This window comes from Dermochelys coriacea, chromosome 5 (genome assembly GCF_009764565.3).
Source record: "Dermochelys coriacea isolate rDerCor1 chromosome 5, rDerCor1.pri.v4, whole genome shotgun sequence".
In the NCBI taxonomy this organism is placed as follows: domain Eukaryota; kingdom Metazoa; phylum Chordata; order Testudines; family Dermochelyidae; genus Dermochelys; species Dermochelys coriacea.
Window position 1 is genome coordinate 6,250,400 of NC_050072.1, and position 20,349 is coordinate 6,270,748.

The window sequence follows — 20,349 nt, forward strand, 5'->3', positions numbered from 1 at the left end:
CCTATTTGTTTCTTTTTGGGATTTTGGGGGCTTTTTCCACACTTTTTTGGGGGGGGGGCTGTTATAAATTAGCTACATATCTATATGAGATGCCATTGCCAAATGAAAAGTCAAAACTGTTTCATTTCAATAGGGCTAAAACGAATCATTTTGACTTAAAAAAAAATCCAGTTCTGTTTTTGTCTGAAACTATTTGCTGAATTCGACCCAAATTGATGAACAGTTTTGTTGCCCGAAAAATTTATTTTTCAATGAATTTACTAGTTGTCAAAAAAAATTCCCCCAGCTGTATTGCTGAGCACCCTCAGGTCGCCGTGACAGAGCCAGTAATTTCACTTCCGTGGAATGATCTAGGTCAACTTTCTCTGATCTCGCCATTCTCTTCCTCAAAGTAGTCAATAACAGCCACGCACAAGGAATTCATTTCATTCAATTTGTTTTTCTGTGCTTTGCACTATCATTCCTTATCTATACGATGAGGTGCTCTTGCCTCAGGCTGCGACTTCGGGACCTTTTTCGCAGCCTTGTAGAAATTTGTGAAATAAATCAGCGAGCGGTGCTAAGACCATGTCACCTCTCACAGGGTTCCAGAGGGGTGGATATTGAAAGTGTGTATTTGAGGTTGAGTATGGTGAAGTTGGGTGAGAAAAGCAGGCCACGCTGTTATCTGTTTTTCAGTTTAGAAGGAAAAAAAAATAATCACAAAAAGAAAACCCTCTGCAAGGTCAGGATCAAAATAAATAAATAAATAAACGAGTGGGAGGACTCTAGTCACCTTCTCCTTAAATCCAATTTAAATCACTCTCTACAGCCCTAATCTATATCCATAATTATATCATTTCGTACAACAAGCTTGCGAGAGGTCTTAAGAAATTTATGTAGATTAAAATTCATGGGTGCCATAGTACGGATTCCATATTATTAAGATTGATTAGGACAGCTGATGCTGTGATTAAAGAAGCCAGCGTTTACTGTTGTAATTAATTAGGCATTCAGACACAACAATAACTGCAATAACAGAAAGAATGTGCTGATCCGGCAGAAAACAGCGACCGATCCTGTGCTTTCTGGTCTCGTTTTGCCTTACAGGGGCAGGATGCTGTGCTGTCAAAGACATGCTATTCCATCCACCATGCCCTCCACACTGAGAAACTCCTCATGAGACCCAGGGGACCTGTTCTTTTGGCTTCTCTCCTACAGGGCTGAGAATCCCTGTCCCTATCCACATGGCAAGTTCAGAGTATGTTCATGTATGTTCAGAAACGAAGGGGTAAGAGGCCCCACCTGCTTTAAATTAATATAACTTGCCTCTGGGAATTCTTATCTTTACTCGCTGTGTGTCTTATGGCAAAGCCTATGTGCCCCAATGGAGATCAGGGCCCCGCTGTGCAAGGTATTATTCAAACTCATTGTGAGCCCCAAAGAGCTTCCACGCTAAACAGACACAGGGAAAACAGAGGCATGGACAGTTGAAGTGACATGTCCAAGGTCATGCAGCAGGTCAATAGCAAAGCCAGGGATAAAGGCCAAGTCTCCTGATATATTATTATTTATTTAAAATACACAGATATTGTGGTAGCTCCCAGAGGCTAGACAGTTTGAGTCCCACTTGTGCTAGGTACAAACAGAGAGCAAACGACAATCTCAGCTGTACAGGATATGTCTACACAGCCCACGGCAGGAGCCTCTGACCAGGACTCGACAGATTTGGGTAGGTGGGGTTTGTGCTACAATGCTAAAAATGACATTGTGGCTCGGGCTGGTGCCTAGGTTCTGAAGGGCTAACGGGGAAAGGGGTTTTCTTAAGAGCCACAAATCCAGCCTGACACACAACTTAAAAGCACTGTCCACACAGCTGAGCCCCGCAAGTCAACCTGGGCTCGGAGACCCACTGCAGCGGGCGGCTACTGGCCATGCAGACATCCCTAAGGAGTCTAAAAGAAGCCTTGATCGGCGGATGAGAGACACGAGCAGGCCTGGGCACAGGGCAGGAAAGACAGGATAAGAGACATCCCAGAATATGGGGGCAGATCTGAACCAATCAGGAGCACTGAGCCCAGCTTGCCACTCGCCTAACCATTATTAGGCTGCAGTTTCCTGTAGAAGAGAGAGCTGGTGAAGGACTGGAAGGAGGACAAGGTGAGGGCTCTTTCCAGATTCTGGCTGGGAGCTTTTCCCAAGTGTAAGGAGGGGTGGAGTTAGGAGAGAATGCTAGTGAGCTCAGTGGAGAAGTAGAGAATCAAGCAAGCCAGGCTCACACCTTGGGCAGAGCACAGTGGGGAATCAACCTGGCAATGAGATATGAGAGTGGATATGTGTGGCTGTAGCCAAGATAGAAGATGCTCTTGGGTGAAAATGTTGGCAGTGTGAGCAGATTTTGGCTGCATTCTCCTGGGAAAGATCTAAAAGTGCCCTCTTATCAACTGTGTGGGTGAAGGAACCACCAAGGGAACTAGCTTTGACATCCTTTCCCTGCATGGTGCTCCTACCAGGTTCACAACACTCCCCCAGAGAAATCCTGCTGGAGTCGCACCGAATCGCCATGCTTTTTTCCCCAGGCCACAGGGAGTCCTGTGTAGCTGGTGATCATAGTGCCTGTGTGTTTAATCCCACCAGGCTTGCCCAGGAGGCTTTTTATGTTGATTTCATTCTGCCATGTGGCTTCATGCATTCATAGATTGACAGATTCTGAGGCCGGAAGGGATCACTGTGATCATCTAGTCTGGCCTCCTACATAACACAGGCCCTAGAACTTCCCCAAAATATTTCCCAGAGCAGATCTTTTAGAAAAAAACATCCAATCCTGTTTTAAAATGTGTCAGTCATGGAGAATCCACCATGACCTTTGGTAAATTGTTCCAAGGTTAATTATCCTCTCTGTCAAAAATGTAGGCCTTATTTCCAGTCTAAATCTCTCTGTTTTTTACTTCCAGCCAATTGGTTTGACACCACTGTGCTCACCCCCAATAAAAGACTGGCAGCCTGTCTACCTTCTGCCTTATCAGAGGCAATCTATCCTCATCGGAGCCACTTGCTCTAGACTGGGAACTGGACCACATTGCTGTAAACCACATCCTTGCTAGTGATGTGTGCTACATGGGATATAACATCCGGCCAGCTCAGGAGTGTGAAACCATATCACCTTCTAGTGGCTGGAGTCCCACAGAGGATGTGGGAGGAGATTTTCAAAAACGCCTTGGGAATTTAGGAACAGAAATCCCACCAAACGGTGGTTTTGAAAATACTCCCCCATAACCAGTAATGCTACCAAAGATAATGAGGGGACCCTAGGCACCCATGTATTCACATACCTTACACGCTAGTGTAATAATATTTGTACACAATGTGTCTTGTGAGGTAGCATCTGAAAACTAACAACACACTGGTCCATAATATCATGGTGAAATATATGTAACAAGGTTACATGTGAAGTTATAAATGCTCTCCGTGTTATGTTACTAGAACATGTTTAAGACCAGATAGCCTAGCCCAGGTAAAGGGGATAAACAGGTTTGTTCTAGACAAAGGAATGGCGGCTTCCTTCAATTTACATATTAGCAGTAAACAAAGCCTCAAGCTAAACCAGAGGGGGCTATCCTGAGACTGCACTTGAAAGACAAAGAATTAACATAGCTCCTGCACCCCACAGAGAGTCAGGAGACTGAATACCCAGGAGGCCTTCCTGACTTTTAGGACAAAGATAATTCCTTTGGGAATATAAGGGCCAGAGGGAGATGCCATCTTTTTCCTACACCTTAAGAAGACAAAGAAACCAAGTGATTTGATCACTGTGATGAGTTCTGGCCAGTAAAAAGCCAGAAAGGAGATTGTGGATGAGAGAAACCATCTTGAACAAAGACTCTATCTTGCTAGATTATGTTTTAGACTTTTAGGGGGGTGTTTTCATTTGTTTGTAACCATCTCTACCTTTATCCCTTTTATTTGGTATCACTTAATCCATGCTTTTTTGTTAATAAACTTGTACTGCTTTCATTAGAAATCATCAGTGCTGGGTAAGTTCAGTAACCTGTGTGTGCTTCCAGGAAGCTGACAGGTTGGAAAGTTTTGCTGACTCTGGAGAGGCACCAACTTTCTCTGCAAGGGCCCAGTGAGAATGTCTGGTCCCTACAGTAGGACGATTTTGGGGTGGATTCAGAGCTGGAAGGGTACTAGGAGTAACCAGGTTGGGAAAGACAGGGTGAGGCTTGTGAGTTTCTGGCAGACTGTTGGGGTCAGAGCTCTGGACCAAAGCTTCACGGCTACAAGACACCCAGGGTTACAAGGCAGATGGTGACTGAAATCCTTACAGGCCTGGGTGAACCCCCAAACCTCATACATGATTCTTCTTTGCCTCAGATAGGAGAAACATGGGTTTCCAAAAGCTCCTGATTTCTAGCCCCACTGTCATCCATTCAACTGTAGCATAAACAGTATCAATGACATCTGTCTGGTTCAGTAGCAATGTATGAGGAGAGGCTGAGGGAACTGGGATTATTTAGTCTGCAGAAGAGAAGAATGAGGGAGGATTTGATAGCTGCTTTCAATTACCTGAAAGGGGGTTCCAAAGAGGATGGATCTAGACTTTTCTCAGTGGTAGCAGATGACAAAATGAGGCGTAATGGTCTGAAGTTGCAGTGAGGGAAGTTTAGGTTGGATATTAGGAAAAACTTTTCACCAAGAGGGTGGTGAAAAACTGGAATGGGTTACCCTGGGAGGTGGTGGAATCTCCTTCCTTAGAGGTTTTTAAGGCCTGGCTTGACAAAGCCCTGGCTGGGATGATTTAGTTGGGGTTGGTCCTCCTTTGAGCAGAGGGTTGGACTAGATGACCTCCTGAGGTCCCTTCCAACCCTGATCTTCAATGATTCTATGAATGTATCAGAATGGCTGCTTTAGGAAGCCAGTAGGTTTGAAGGGCTCATTTGAAAAATTCATGGGTCTATAACTTGACCCCTCCCCTATGTATTGTCCTTGAGTATAAACACCATCTAGCACAAAAAGGGGGCAAGCAGCAAATTGATCACTAAGATGTAGGGCAAGAGGCCTGTGATAAAATTTTCAAAAGCACCTATGTGAGTCAGGATCCTCAGTCCCATTTTCCAAAGTGACACCGTATTTGTGCATGAGACCTAGTGAAAGAATGTGACCTGTATGGTTTTACTGTATACAGTAGAGTTATTAGTAACAGAGGAAAGGGATTAATGGTCACTACCTGAGGCCAACTTCTGCTGTCCATTACGCAGTATAAATCCAGAGTAATTCCACTAGGATCACAGGCTGTTAGTGGTGCAATGGAGAACAGAATTTAGCCCATAAAGAGGTCATTATCTTTCTTATTACATTTCTTACACTCCTGTAAATGAAGCACTGAGCCCTCAGCTCTCATCTCAGCTGGTACGAGGCCTCGCCGGCCGACTGCAGTCCCTGTAACACTCCTGTTAACCCGGAGCCGGTGAGCACTCTTTGCGCTTGCTGTGACGTTGCTCACAATCTCGTGGCACAAAGGATTAGGTTTTTGCTCCTGCTATATGTTCTGACACACTGCCATGTTCAATGGCGCTCTGAACTGAGACACTGAAAGGCCAAAGGGCCTGCAGATACACTAGCGCAATTCTCCAAATGGCCTGAAATTAGCGTAAAGGGAAGGAAAATATTTGTTCCCCGGACAGAATCCCTAACTCAGAACAGTGAATTCTGGCCAGGCTTGGCGGGTGTGAGAGGAGGGCAAGCTTGCCTGCAGCTGACAGATCTGCAGTGGTATTGCATGGGATCAGTTGGTAGGTCACAACAGCACAGTGCAGTGAAGCTGTAGGCACGGAGGCTGAGAACACACCCTTGACAAGCAGTGATAGGTGCACTCATGTTGCCTAATTTCAAAACGCTCTCAAACAGGATGGGTTCAAAAGTTCAAACTGAACTTGAATGATATTGGGTTCATGTCCTCTGCCTGCCTGGGAGGAGAGAATGGTAAAAAGGAGCCAGGGAGGAGAGAGAAAAAAGAAAAGAGGATTTCTTTTCAGCTGTGTGTGCTGTACCTACTGTGACTGCACTCTTTGCGTTTTGTTTTGAAGCTTTTATTTAAGAAAAATGAACAGAGAAAAAAATTCCAAGGAAAAATAAAGGGAAGGCAATTATATGATGTCATCCTGCCTTTAGGTTTCAAAGATTGTAGATTTTTGGTGGAATGCTAGAGTAGTTTAGGTGTGACAGACAGATAGCTAGCTAGATAGGCTTAATGATTAATGGAATTTACATTGATTCTGACACTCTGGACCATATGTATCTAAAGATAGCGGTTGTTCTATGTTTTGCTATTTTCATGCAAGGAAGGCAGTGGGTCAAATTCGGCCAAACTTTACAATGGTATAAACCCACAGTGGAATTGTTCAGCGTTTACGGAAGAGTAACTGAGAGATGAATTGGGTCACAAGGTGCTATATATGCTGCTAAATAAATAAATAATAATAAATGTTCCTGGACATTTTTGTGCCAAATGTATACTGTAAACCAGAGGCTGGTGAAAGCTGGGTGGGGAGATGTGGTTTGGGGCTGTGAACATATATATTACGGGAGATCTATGTTTCTTTCCTGTGCAATCTATGGGTGTAGACATGGTTACATACCCTGTTTTAAAATTTAATTACAATTGTTGTATATAGAACCATTGAACCACAGGAGTATAAGGCAGTGCCAATATCAGATATTTCAGAGGAGGGTGCAAGATATCTCATAATGAACAATGATAGATTAAGATGCTGAACACTGAAAGTTTCTTCCTAACCCTAAGTGGTTGGCTTCTATCATAAAGCATGAGGGTTTGTGTCCTTCATACGTTTTTATCCAGTAGAATATAACTGTAGATGTTCTCATTATCCATATAAGTGTCTAATCCTCTTTTGAGTCCTGCTAAGCTCCTGGCCTCAATAATACCTCGTGGCAATGGCTAAAGTTTTGGAATTTGCACAGAGCCTGAGAAAGGTACAGAGAGGAAGTAGGAATCGATACACACAATAAAACAAATCAATCCTATTTTGGGAATGCTTGGATCCAGGCTTGTTCTCTGGGCCCATCTCAAGTTGAGACAAGCAGCACTGAAACAGTAGGCTAGGATCTGACCCACTGAGATCTCTGGAGAAATGTGTGATTGACTTCAATGAGAGCAGAGTTAGGCAAAGGCTGATTGGTAATACGCTGCCTTTTCCATAGCAAAGAGGTCCACAGAGCACAGATAGTGTTCCAAGTTTTTTCAAATCATATTGTTTGCATGTCGCTCCTCACTAGCTGGGATTGGCCAGCCTGGGAGTGATTTGGGTTTCTGTAATATCTCTGGCCGAAAATATTTTATATAGGGCTGGTGGGAAAACAAGAAGTCAGTTTTGTGAAAAATGTGCAGGTTTTGAAATGTGATTTCTTTCCCCATTGGAATGAATCAGAGACCTTTTGAAATATTTTAGTAAACAAACAAACCAACAAACAAAAAAACTCCCCAACTCTCTCTCATTTGCTCTCTGTCTCCTGATTTGACCAGAAATTCCATCCTGGAGCTGAGAAATCCTTCCCAATGAAAGTTTCATGGACACTGATATGTTTCTGTGAAACGTTTTGGTTTTGACAAATGGGCATTTTCTGACACAAAATGTTTTGTTGAAAAATTCCTGACCAGATCTAGCTTTAAGCTTCAGATTTTATGAAACTTGATTTAGTTCCAGAAAACTATTTCCCCTTAATATAAGCCCTGGGTTTTCCCAGGTAAAATAAATTAGAAATCTATTTCTCTAAGTAGCCAGAGGCCTGGGGTAGGCAAGCAGTAAAGATTTTGATTTGAAAGGAATTCTCGTCCTGCCAGGACTATCAGGGAATAAAACAATATTAATAAAAACCCCGCCATGAAGCAGTTCTGCCAGGCTTTATCACAAGGGCCTGATCTTGAAAATCTTCCCTGTTAGTCTGGTTGGACTAGCATGGGGAATGGTAGTAGGATTGGACCCCTTAGTATTAATAAGTCAATGGGCCTAGTCAACTCATTAGTTAAATTATTCAAATTAAACAAAGGTGAATTTCACCCAGTACTACCAGGAATCGTAACTAAAAGTGAGTGGCATCCACTGCCTCAGATCTTAGGTGTTTGTGGAAACATTCCCTTTGCCTGGATTCATATACCTTGAGCTTCAGTTTGAGGGTTTGAATAAGCCCCCAAACTTACACAAAATTGGACAGATGCCAACTTTTACCCAGTCTTATGTCAAAACCATAACTGAGCTTGAAAACCCTCAGAACCTTTCCTGGGGCTTGGGCTGAGACTGGAATTGGGAATGAGATCTGGAGGCAGACAGATTTTATGCATGTGCATACAGAAAGGTTTCCACTGCTCCAAACATGACAGTGATGGGACTACACACATACACCGACTAGCTAAAGTGAGCAGTTAGATAGCTAGATCACCTGACCAAACTATTGCAAAATGACATTTTGTTTTGAAATTTAGCTAGATTGAAGAAAGCCAAAAACCAACAACAACAAGGGTATGTGTGTGATAGAAAAACAAGAAAAAGGAAGAAAACAAAGCCCCAAACGTTTTCATTTGACCCCAAATGAAAACATTTTTTGGATTTTTCTGTTCAGCCACCAAACTGAAATAACTGATTATCTGCTCAGCTCTGCTTCTGTCACCTAAGACTTCCCGTCCCCAAAGCACACCAGTAAAGTTCCCTGCAAGGCTTAGCTCACCTCGTCCAAGGGAACGGCTGAAATGGAAGGAGTGCTTTTTGCATCACATGAGGAAAACTCATTGGCTGAAGTCCTGACTCGGTGTTCAACTTTCTAACAATCTAGATTAATCACCGCGTGCTCCAGAGTAAAACATTCCTACACCAGCTGGTGGTTAGTGTTAATTAGTAACATTTATTTAAATCATTTTTTTTATTGTGTATAAAACAGCAAGAAATGCCTTCCCATCAAATATGCAGCTTGAAGAGGGATGGTTATGGTGAGATAACCGCACCTCAGAGAAATCTAGGTGCATAGGTGGGCCTCGTGAGATGTTGTTGCATCCTTGGCTTGATTGTACCAAATCAGATATATATATAATATAATATACACTTAATATTCCCCATTCACTGCTGACTGCCAAAACCTGAAAAAAACACCACCTCACAACTGGTGCCCTTTGTGTCAGCCATAGCAAACAGGCCATATGTTGAATGCTATGGAAACTGGTCTAATCCCTCAACCCTAGAGACAGTCTCTCCAGTGCAGGATTGAGCCATATTTGTGGTGTGGAGCTGGACTTATTCTGTGGATACATAAAGGATTTCAGTCTCCAGGGCTGATAAGTGAGTTGAGCAGGGATACGCCTAGGGGGTCAGTGAACGGCACTGATCCACCACATGAAAGGCCTTGTGTAGGCCCCGGCTACAGCACATGGGTTGCAACACGAGATGGACAAGGCAGGCTAGCTGAGTGCCAGTCCCATCCCATCCCATAAAGACAGACTCCCTCAGTGTCCTCCTTCCACAGTCACTCTTCTGCCCATAACTGAATTCAGGGAGGAGATCTGGAAGTGTGGGCTGTAAGAGATGTAGCTGATGATCTTCAGCTGAGCCAGGCTCAGCACAGCTCGTACAAGATCAGCCAGGAACAAGCCCCCTTTTGGTACACCTGGGAGAACTGCCACACATGCACCATGTTGGTTTCAGCTTGACCTAGCCGCACATATGTGCAGGGTGGACATATGTGCATGGGGCCGGCTTAGCAGGTAAGATCTCCTGACCTTAGTGTCCAGCTACAAGGTAGCTCCTATGGCAGAGAGAAACACTGGAGGGATATCATTGCTCAGAGAGAGAGGACATATCAGATAAAGTTATCAGCACTGGATCATCTCAATAGGAAGGAAACCAACTGGGTCTGAGAATCGGGATGGTTTGGCTTACCTGGGTAAGGGTGGATGCCATTAGCGAACACAGCTTCTGCGGCGGGCTGCCCATTAGCCTGCGGTGGGAGGCCAGTGAAACCATTCACCCCAATTGGGGATGGGATGCTAGGCACAGCCGGTGCAGTGATGCCAGGAGGTGTGCTCCCACCTACAGGAAGGAAGTAAACAGAGGGGAAAAAAAACAGCCTTAGGATGGTGAATTCCACAGGTGGTGACTACACACAGCAAACCTGGATACTACGGTGACAAACACCAGAGGGACACTTATAGATAACAAAATGAATAAAGGTCAAAACCATCTCACAATGCAATGGACAGTTTGCACCATCACGGGCAAAACTGTGCAACAGTTGCTCACGTTGGGGAGAGCGTAACATGAGAAAGGTTTGCCCAAGCTTGTTTAACGCCAGGAGTGGGCTTTTCCTCCAGTGATCACAACCTTTAGACTAGATCCTCAGCTGGTCTCAACTGGCATAGTTCCAATGGTGCTAAGGTCTGGCCTAATTTATTGGCAAATCATCAAGGCTTTTGTTTTCAAACCATTGTTTGGCCTCAGAGAAGAGTCCCACCTTCATAGAGCATCTCATGTCATTTTGGTTTTAGTCTTGGAGATGTCAACCTTCTGATCTTATTGAATCCAACGACTGGCCTACGGGCAAGGCTGTCACATGACCTGCCTCTGAACTAGTAGGCTCTCCAGTTTGAGAATACACTGAGTAGATGGCTAGTCCAAGGAGGAAAAAAGAACAGCTACAGTTTGTAGCATTATAACAGTTACCCCTACAAGGACAGCGTTTCATTGGTGCAGTTTCGCCCAACCCTATCATGTACCTTGCAGTTCTGGCTGCACTGAGAGAGGCAGACAGAGCAATGGCTAAATTCAGGGGTGAGTCTAGCGTGCTGCCTACATTAGAGAAATAGGTGTACCAGTGATGAGCCCAATGTGGGTATGCGGCACCTATGTAAGACAAGGTCAACACTGCTAAGATTTAATCTCAGAATTTAACAGAATAAGATGAATGGTTTTCATCTCTCCTTGACTTCAGTGCATCTGTGTATTTGCACCAGATTAAGTTTTGCTAACGGAGACAGGACCTAAGGAAGTCCAGGAGTAGCCTAAATTTAAGTAGCCTCCCAACATGTAAATTACTCCAGCACTCGCCTTCGAGACTCAGCGAGACTCACACCCATTTAATGTGACCAGGTGCATGAGGTAATATCTTTTACCTCTGAAGAAGAGCTGTGTGTGGCTTGAAAGCTTGTCTCGCTCACCAACACGAATTGGTCCGATGAAAAATATTAACTCATCCACCTTGTCTCTCTAATATCATGGGACCGACAAGGATTCTGCTGTACTGCATATCCACTTAATGTGTCATTCACCCCTCTCTTTGTATAGACTCCAAGACCAGAAGGGACTATTAGATGATCACATCTGACCTCCTGTATAGCACATGCCATACAACTTCCCCAAACTAATTCCTTTTGAACTAGAGCATACATTTTTATTAAATATATTATATTTGAATTAGGCCATTGACTCTAATGGCATGTAAGAGGCTTTAACTCATGCACCACATGTAATTTGCACCAGTGTAGACATTCTTACACAGCAGTAGGTGGGAATAAGTAGGGCTAACAGAGTGTAATTGAGTCTAGTTCCCTCTGCCTCACACATCACATCTGCATTTATTATCATGCTATTTTATTAAGGCAATGCTTAGAGGTCTCATCTGAGACCAGGGCCCAGTGGTGCTAGTCACTGCATAGACACAAAGAAGATCCGAAGATTTTACAAAAGAAATAGACAAAGGGTGAGAGGGGAAACTGAGGCACTGAGCGATGACATGACTTGGCCATGGTCATGCAGCAGAGACAGGAACAGCACTCAGCTCTCCAGAGTTGCAATCCAGTGTCGTAATCAGTAGAGAACCTTGCCTCTGGGAAGCTGATCTCCAATAGCAATACCCAGCTAAGTGATAACCATTCACCCAGCCGCAATACTCTGACGGAGGCTCCTTGCATGTTTTCAGAAGACCTTATGTACAATCCCACCACCAAAGTGACATGAAAGTTGGGACTGACTCCCTGCTTCTGACAAAGACACCGTCTACCGCATCCCTGCCAGAGGTGACTCACTAAAAATATTTCTGAAGAGCAATTTTCTTTTTACTTTTGGAAGGGATCAGCTTGTCCAGGTGGCAGGTATTTTCAAAATATTTCCCAGGGGCAAGAGTGATTGGTTAATCAGTCAGCTGGCTGGCTAGCAGTGATTTCAGCAGAGGAAGAGTCTGCCTGAATTCCAACTGCAGACTCCTATAAGCAAGTGGAGGGAAGATTTTGTTTTTCATTGATACTAAGGTCAGAAGGGACCATTATGATCATCTAGTCTGACCTCCTGCACAACGCAGGCCACAGAATCTCACCCACCCACTCCTGCAAAAAACCTCTCACCTATGTCTGAGCTATTGAAGTCCTCAAATCATGGTTTAAAGACTTCAAGGAACAGAGAATCCTCCAGCAAGTGACCCATGCCCCATGCTACAGAGGAAGGCAAAAAACCTCCAGGGCCTCTTCCAATCTGCCCTGGAGGAAAATTCCTTCCCGACCCCAAATATGGTGATCAGCTAAACCCTGAGCATATGGGCAAGATGTTGTTTTAGACTCCGCAGACTGTATAGATTTGGTGATCAAAGACTCTGAGACTTAGGTGAACAAAACCTAAGCTTTTGGGAACTCTCTGTTTTTTCTCACTGTGTTTCTGTGGGTACTGATTTTAATTTGTTTCCTTTATTTGTTTTTATGTATAACTGTGAAAGTAATGTCTGTGGGTTATAAAATAGCCATATCATGTTATAAAAATTAGATTATTATTTGTTTTTTTATCGTATGATTTTATAAAGTTATTTAATTAAATTCATTTCTTTATTTCCTTCTGGGACTTGAATGTGGGGAGGTTGACCCTCTGCAATCCTTGCTGAAAATCTGTAGAGACTGAACTCTGGGTTTCCAGCGACTTTCTATGGGAGTTGGGGTTTTTTTAAGGCACTGAAGATGGGAAATGAAGTGAACTCTAGCCCACCCAAAGGTTACATAGACACTCCGCTTTCACTATATCATAGTGGATGCTATTTCAGTGCCTTTCTGCTACCCAGAACAGACACGTTGCTGCTTCCCCTTTGCTTCAGATGTTGCTGGCCTGAAGAAATTCCCTCTATGCTGTATGTGGGCCCAGGGAACAAGAGGTGACATCCTGCGGTCCAAGGGCAAAACTCTTTGCACACATCATCAGTCTGACTGTCACAGAGGCTAGTTAGCATTTCAGTCGCTTTTCCTGACCTCTCCTCTATTTGCATAGGAAATGTGATTTCTTTACTTAAAATTGCACTGAGGATTTTTTTGAAGTTTATTCCCCTCAATTTTAAAATTTTCCTTTGCATAAACCCAGTGGGGCCGGATCCTGAGCTGGAGTAAGTCAGCGTAGCGCTGCTGAAGTGAGTGGAAGGAAACCACTTTACACTAGCTGACGATTTGGTCCTATATTTGGAAATATTTTGTTGTGATTACACAGATGACGTGAGAGATGCAAAACTCACATAGAAGGAACAGTAGAAAGGTCGGGGGGAGGAATAAATGGCAAATTTTGAACAGCAGGGTGATCAAGTTGTGGCCTGTAAGTCCAAGGCCACACATGGTCCAAGGCCACTAGAATCAAGATGGAACACTGCTATCTAGTTAACTATCATGCTAGTTTAACACCAACAGACCCCAGTTGTTGGTGGGTGGGATTGAACCTGGGACCTCTAGAGCTAAATGCATGAGCCTCTACGTATGAGTTAAAGCCATATGGCTGTTAGCTAAGGCTGTAGCAGACTCATTAATCTCTCTCTAAGTGGTCTTGGTGCCACTCGAGGGGCCAGAGCACCACACCCCAGGTGTGTGGGTTACAGTAGCCACATTAGCAATACCATTGACAGACAGAAAACAAGATAGGGGGGCACATATGGCAGTAGATGGATAGATGTACATCTCTGTTTTCCCTCCCATCCTTTGTCTGTCTTTTCTATTCAGACAGTAACCTGTGTGGGGTCGGGATTATGTGTCTGCACAGCGCCTAGCACAATGGGACCTTGAGTTCGGTTGGGAAGTCTAAGTGCTACCATAATGCAGATAATAAATGATGATAATTAGAGCTGGTTGGAAATGTTCTGGCTGCCATCCCTACCATCTCCTGGGATCCCCATCCTTCTTCATCCTAATTCTGAAAATGGACCTCACTAGACCAGGCTAGAGAGAAGGACTCAGATGGCATCACCATCTTCTCCGGCTCCAGCTGAATCCTGAACACCACGTGGCATGTGAGACTTTCTCACCTGCACTTTGCATGTGTCCTTTTCCTTCTCCACCTTATTTCTTTCTCTTTCCTAGCCTCCTTTTGCCCTCTCTCTACTAAGAATCTGGCTTAGCTGGTCAAGACTGTAGATTTTGCAACACTGCTATAAGCCTGCGACCAGAAAGAGGAAGTTAAATGCAATGCCCTAAGGCAGATACTGGTACAAGTTTGCCAGGACTCTGAGTGGCTGATAAGACCATGCGCTGTGCCTGTGATTCCCAGCAGTGAGGTTGCAAATGAAAGCCAACACCAGAGACAGAGGTGCATTTTCTATCTTTGCTGGTCTCTTCTCTCCCCTTTTGTGTGGGTTGTCTTGCTTTGTCTTCTTGGAAACAGGATTGAACAGCGGCAGTTGCAACATAGCTCCAGCCCATCTCAACTAACTTTTTCTCTTTTTGCCAAAAAGGACAGGTCTTACCTCTAAGAGATGAGACAGACAAGGTGGGATAGGTGATATCTTTTATTGGACCAACTTCTGTTGATGAAAGAGACAAGCTTTCGAGCTTACACAGAGCTCTTCTGCAGGTCTCTGTGTAGCTCAAAAGCTTGTCTTTTTCACCAACAGAAGTTGGTCCAATAAAAGATATTACCTCATCCACCTTGTCTCTCTAATATCCTGGGACCAACACAGCTACAACAACACTGCAAACATCTAACAGACTGTCAAACAAGAGATTTTGCCTTTATAGACTCTCTCCGGCTAAAGAGAAAGGGAACAAGGGATGATGTTTAAAAGAAAGCCTTACTTAATGCTTTATATTTCAAATGCATTAACTGTTTCCCCTTCTTTTCTGTATCTTTAAGAAAAAGTTAAAAAGCTGTTTAATGGTGTGTTTGCCATAGTACTAAGCAGGCTGAGGTCTTTGTGTACCAAACCCCAAATCTTGTTTAAAACTATTTAATGTTGGACAGCTTCAGAGTCATGTTAACACCTTTGAGCTTCTGGGCCAATTTATTCCATCAAAACTGATACAACAATTCCCCGGCTGCCTATAGTCTGGAGACCCAGCTCCCCCTTAGCCCATCTGGTAGAATTTTGCTTAGAATTTATCAAAATGAAATCTTTCGGTTTTTCAAAACCATTTTTTTCCAGGTTTCTGTTTCAAAATTTGCGGGTGGGATGGGAGAGGTTGTTTCAAATCAGAAAGAAAATAAATCTTCCCTGAAGCAGAATTCCTGTTCTTCTCCTAATAACAACAGACACACCAATAATGCATGTTGGGTCTGCAGTACCTCCTGGGTATGGTGGCTTGGATGTGAAATTCATCCCCTACATTTCTTCCTAGCAAGTTTTGTGCCTGTTATGCAATGCTGTGTTACTGGGTGGGGACATTTCCAAATGTAGGCTTTTCATAATGAATATTATTGGCTATTCATGAATGGATATTTTCATGGGATGGTCTAGGTTTACTTGGTCTTGCCTCAGCACAAGGGGCTGGACTTGATGACCTCTTGAGGTCCCTTCCAGCCCTACATTTTTATAATTCTATGAATGGCTATATAGGGTTTTCATGAATGGAGATACATAAGCAGTGTGAAATTGGAGTAACACCATAGTGGACTAGGCCCTAGAGTTGGAAATGTCTTCCCAAGGGAATACATTATTACAGATGCTTGCACAGAAGTGGTGCAGGGATATATTTCATACACTGTATATCATGGCAGCCAAAGCATTTGGCTGTTATATTAGTATTTACACAACTAAGTTGCAGAACTCATGCATTTTCAAGCCTTATTTATATGCAAAAGAGCTTGTGTTCTTTTGTGTCAGGGCCACTGGCACCACACTGGGTGGATTCAGTTCTTTTCAGACCCTGAGAGCATTTGAATTCCAGGCGTTTGCTGTTTGACGCTTTCCCCGCTCCCACCAACACAAAACAAATCTAGCTAATGCAAATATGATAATCTTGTCAGCAGCGGGTTTAAAGGGTGCAGATATAATTAAGCCACTTTTCTATTTGGTTTTGCAGTAGCTCCATTGACTCATTGTTTATATATTTATCGTTGTGTAAACACATATTTTGAAATGTATGGGGTAAGATTTCCAAGTCAAGCGTTTCCTTGGCTTTTCGTAAACCAGCTTGGAATGAGATTTTTTTTTTCTATAACAAGAGAAGCAAGGGGAGAGATAGGTAAGAAGGCCCTTGACTGAATCAATAACCGCTGACATTGTCCCCAGATGCAGCTGCAAGATGTTAGGGCTTGTGTGAGCCAGTGGATTCTCATGGGCCCAGAGAGTTCAGCAGACAAATGCTAAGGTCATTTAGCTTTTCGCTAAGCCCCAAAGGTCCCCCCTTCTGGAGTATCTTGTCTTCTTCCTGCCACCGCACTTCTTCCAAGACAGCACACTCTAGCTTAGCTCTTAAACAGCCATGCCCCTTCCTGCTCCAGCCAGGCCTAGCTCCAGGTCACTTGACTCCTCATTAGGTGAGTTTGCTCATTGCCTCCATTGGGAGAGGCAGGCCAAAACTGGCACAGGTGCAGCTGAGACCTCATGTCTCTTGAAGAGCCAGTTCACCCTGTGACCAGCTGCTGCTTCGAGGCCGGGTTAGAGCCTTGTCAGCCCATGTCATTCTCAACCCTAGCTTGCTCACTGGCAGTCCCAGCTTTACTGCTTTCCCTTGCATTCACACAGTGAGACTGTCATAGATCATGGCAGGGCTTCCCAGCCTTTCCAGTGCCAATCAGTCATTCAGAACTGGGCACATCCCAGAATCCTTTGCGCAGTGCTTTCAGGGCTGTGCTGGGTTGCTTGGTGCCTTGACGATGACTCTGGGGAATTGGTACAATGGTTTACAGGGCACTCCTGGTGTCTGAGTTACTGGAAATGGAAGGAAGCTCTCAACCCTCTTGGCCACCACAATTCACAGGCCAAGATTCCCTCTTTTGGGGGATGCTCTGTGAACTTCGGCCATGAGCAAAACCAGGCAGGCCAGACACAGGGCACCAGACAACAATGCATTCATTATCTCACCTCCTTCCACCTATCCTCATCGCCCACCCCCTCAGGAAAACCATGGAAAACATTAAACCAATAATGTGCTTTGGCCCGGATTTCAAACAGCACCTGCAGTTCCCACTGAAGTCAACGGGAGGGGAAGGGCATCAGTACCTTTGAAAGCCTTTTGCCAATAAGAGCTGGAGCTCTCAGGGAACAAGTCAGGCCTCATGCTCCCAAGACCGTGATTGTTGTGGGTACACTAGGCTGGTATGACAGGGCTGGCAGAGCTAATGCCATCCTAGGATGATGCCCCCATGAACCAGAGCATCTAATAAGCTAAGGTGCCTCTGGCTAGACCTGTTATAACTACAGATGGTCAAAGGTTTACATTTATAAGTGGCTTTTCAAATTATATGAAAATCTCTGAGCTTTTTTGGGTTTATCTAGATACTTATCTGGCTGCCATTACCATAGTATCTGAGCACCTCTCAATCGTTAATGTTTTTTTTCCTCAAAATACCCCCTAAGTGGAGGACAGTGCTAGTATGCCCATTGTACAGATTGGAAACTGAGGCACAGAGAGACTAAGTGACTTGCCCAAGGTCACACAGGAAGCCTGTGGTAGAGCAAGGAATTGGACCCTGGTCTCTCAAGTCCTAGGGTAGTGCCCTAACCACTACACAATCCTTCCTCTCCACCAGGGTATAGTTCATAATTATCAAATTTTTCATCAAAATGAAAAAAAAAGTTTTGAATCAATTTTATTCAGATCTAAATAAAAGATGTTTGGGTTTCAGTTTCCTTTCCCTCTCCTTCTTTCCAGAGGGAAAAAAGGGAAAGAAGGGAGTGGAAACCAAAAAAAAAAGAAAAAAGAAAGAAAGAAAAAAAGAAAATTTTTTTGTTATGATTCAAATCAAGTTGAATAAAAATGAAAATTTTAATTTCAATGAAAAACCCGGAAACCCAGACCAAACAAAATTGGTGTCACTTCTCCCCAAACTTTCCAGGGAATGTAGTTACTATTTGTCAGCTAGATCTATTCTGTACAACGACAGCCTGCAAGGAGCAAATGGAGGCTACGACAGATATTGATCTCCACTGGAGATGTCTGGAAAGACAAATTCAGACTGGGACAGGTGCAGAGAAGGGCTAATAGGAAAATCAGGGTGATGGAGGGCCTATCTGACATGAGAAGACAAAGACCATAGCTTGTTTAGTGTAGCAAAGAGAAGGGATCTGATTACCCTCTATAAATACATCCCAGGTAAATACAAGGGAGGGGGAAGAGCTGTTGAAACTAAAGGACAACTTTAGTTGAAACTAAAGGCCCAAGAACAAACAGAAATAAACTAGCCCTTGGTAAATGAAAGCTGGACATTAGAAGAAGGTTTCTAACCATCAGACGGCTGAGGTTCTGGAACTGTCTTCCAATAGGAGCAGTGGAGGCAAACAACCTAACTGGTTTTAAGATGGAGCTTGGTACCTTTATGAATGGCATTACATGATGGGGTTGGCTGAACTTGCTGACTTACGGACACTGTGCCAGGCCCTGCAAACACCTTCTGATTTCAGGATCTGGTCTGTGCATAGCCTGTCCACCCCTCTGCTGGAGACCTCAGTGAAGTACATCTTCCCGCCCTCCCCCCCCCCCGGGGCTGTGAGACAATGCTAGCAAAGGCAAATGTCTCCAGTCTTCGAAGGAAACTCCTTGATATGGTGCCAAGATGCTGTGCTGTGCTGCTGATAGTAGAGGATTTTGGTACCAGATGGGAAAAGAAGTTGCTGGCCAGTTGTGCAGGCGATATGAACTAGGAGAGATCAGCAACACAGACAGGGAGAGCAGCTCCTTGAGTTATGCGAGTTGCCCTGGAAGTTTTACTTCGGCATCCTAGCAGGGCAGAGGTCCTTGGAGCTCTCCAGAAGCAGCACCGCAAGAACTAACACATCAAGAGTGCGTTACTTCCTTTTATATGGAGCAAACGATCCTCCAATGCTGCAGTGTGTTATTGTTACAGGAAGTGGACAATATATGGGATCTGATCCTCAGCTGGTGTCAGTTGGCATAGTCCCATTGGAGTCACTGGAGTTATGCTGATTTACACCAGCTGAGGACTGACTCCTGGTGTGGAATGCTGAGAAGTGGTTGTGCAAGTGAAAGTGATGAAAAGAAAATGAACACATTCACGCGTAAGGCGAATAAGAGAAGAAGAGGCAAACAAAGAGGTATATGGCAAGTGAGCATAAAAGACGATCCCTGACATGAGATGGAGACTCGACAAGACATGAGATGTCGAAGAAAGATACACAGGGGCAGGAGCTGCAAAGATAAAGGCTGTCACACCCGCAAGACTCTCTGTGGGGTGCAAGGACAAAGGAAAAGCCAATGCAGGTGGCAGAGTGGTGAGCAGAAGCAAAACACCAGATTCAGAAGTGAGTCTAAAAGAGGAGTCCAGAGTTCCTGATAAATGTGGAGTTAGTGGCCAGTGGTGGGTTGTGTTGTGTGGATGCAAGCATTTTCAAACCAGATTAACTCAATCGGACCCATTTTAAAACCACCCTGTAGACAAGCCCTACCTGACACCTTTTTGAAGCCCCCTCCCTCAAATGCATTTCACACACCTCCTAATTCAGCCCAAACTCTGGAAGATAGGTTGGAGGCAGGTTCCTGGGTCATTTTAAAAAATGAAGAGGATGAGTGTGAAGTCAAATTTAAAAAGATGCATGAATGGGCTTAACAAGTGCACGCCTGGCATTTCTGGGAACATAGTGGGTCCTGTCGAATGGAGTTGGGTGAATAAGAGATTTTTTGGTTCTCTGCCAATTCCAAATTATTTTTTTTAAAAATTCCATTTTGGGGGTTGAAACAAACATGAAACTTTTTGACAATTTACATCAAATGGAAAAGTAAAAAAAAAAAAAAAAGTCCGGATCAGGTTGAAACGAAAGGTTTTATTTTGACCCGACTTTATAAATGTTCTTTTGATTTCAGGCAATGTGACAAAAGCAAAAGATGGCAAGCTTCACAAACCAACCAGTGGTGGTGGTAACGCCATTGCCCTTATGAGCTTTAGCCCACTGGGAGGCACT

At 44.1% G+C, this 20,349-nt stretch overlaps 1 protein-coding gene across 15 annotated transcripts in view; it reads right to left on the minus strand.

Moving 5' to 3' along the window:
* CELF4 (CUGBP Elav-like family member 4) overlaps positions 1-20,349 on the minus strand; it is a 904,974-nt gene that overhangs the window by 91,521 nt on the left and 793,104 nt on the right. For all 15 annotated transcript variants that reach the window (XR_006281574.1, XR_005293071.2, XR_005293072.2 and 12 more), the window contains exon 8: positions 9,927-10,076. Coding sequence is in view for 12 of the 15 variants with exons in the window: in XM_043515021.1 (XP_043370956.1) it covers positions 9,927-10,076 (150 nt within the window). In the remaining 3 variants the exon portion in view is untranslated. The remainder of the gene's footprint in view (positions 1-9,926; positions 10,077-20,349) is intronic.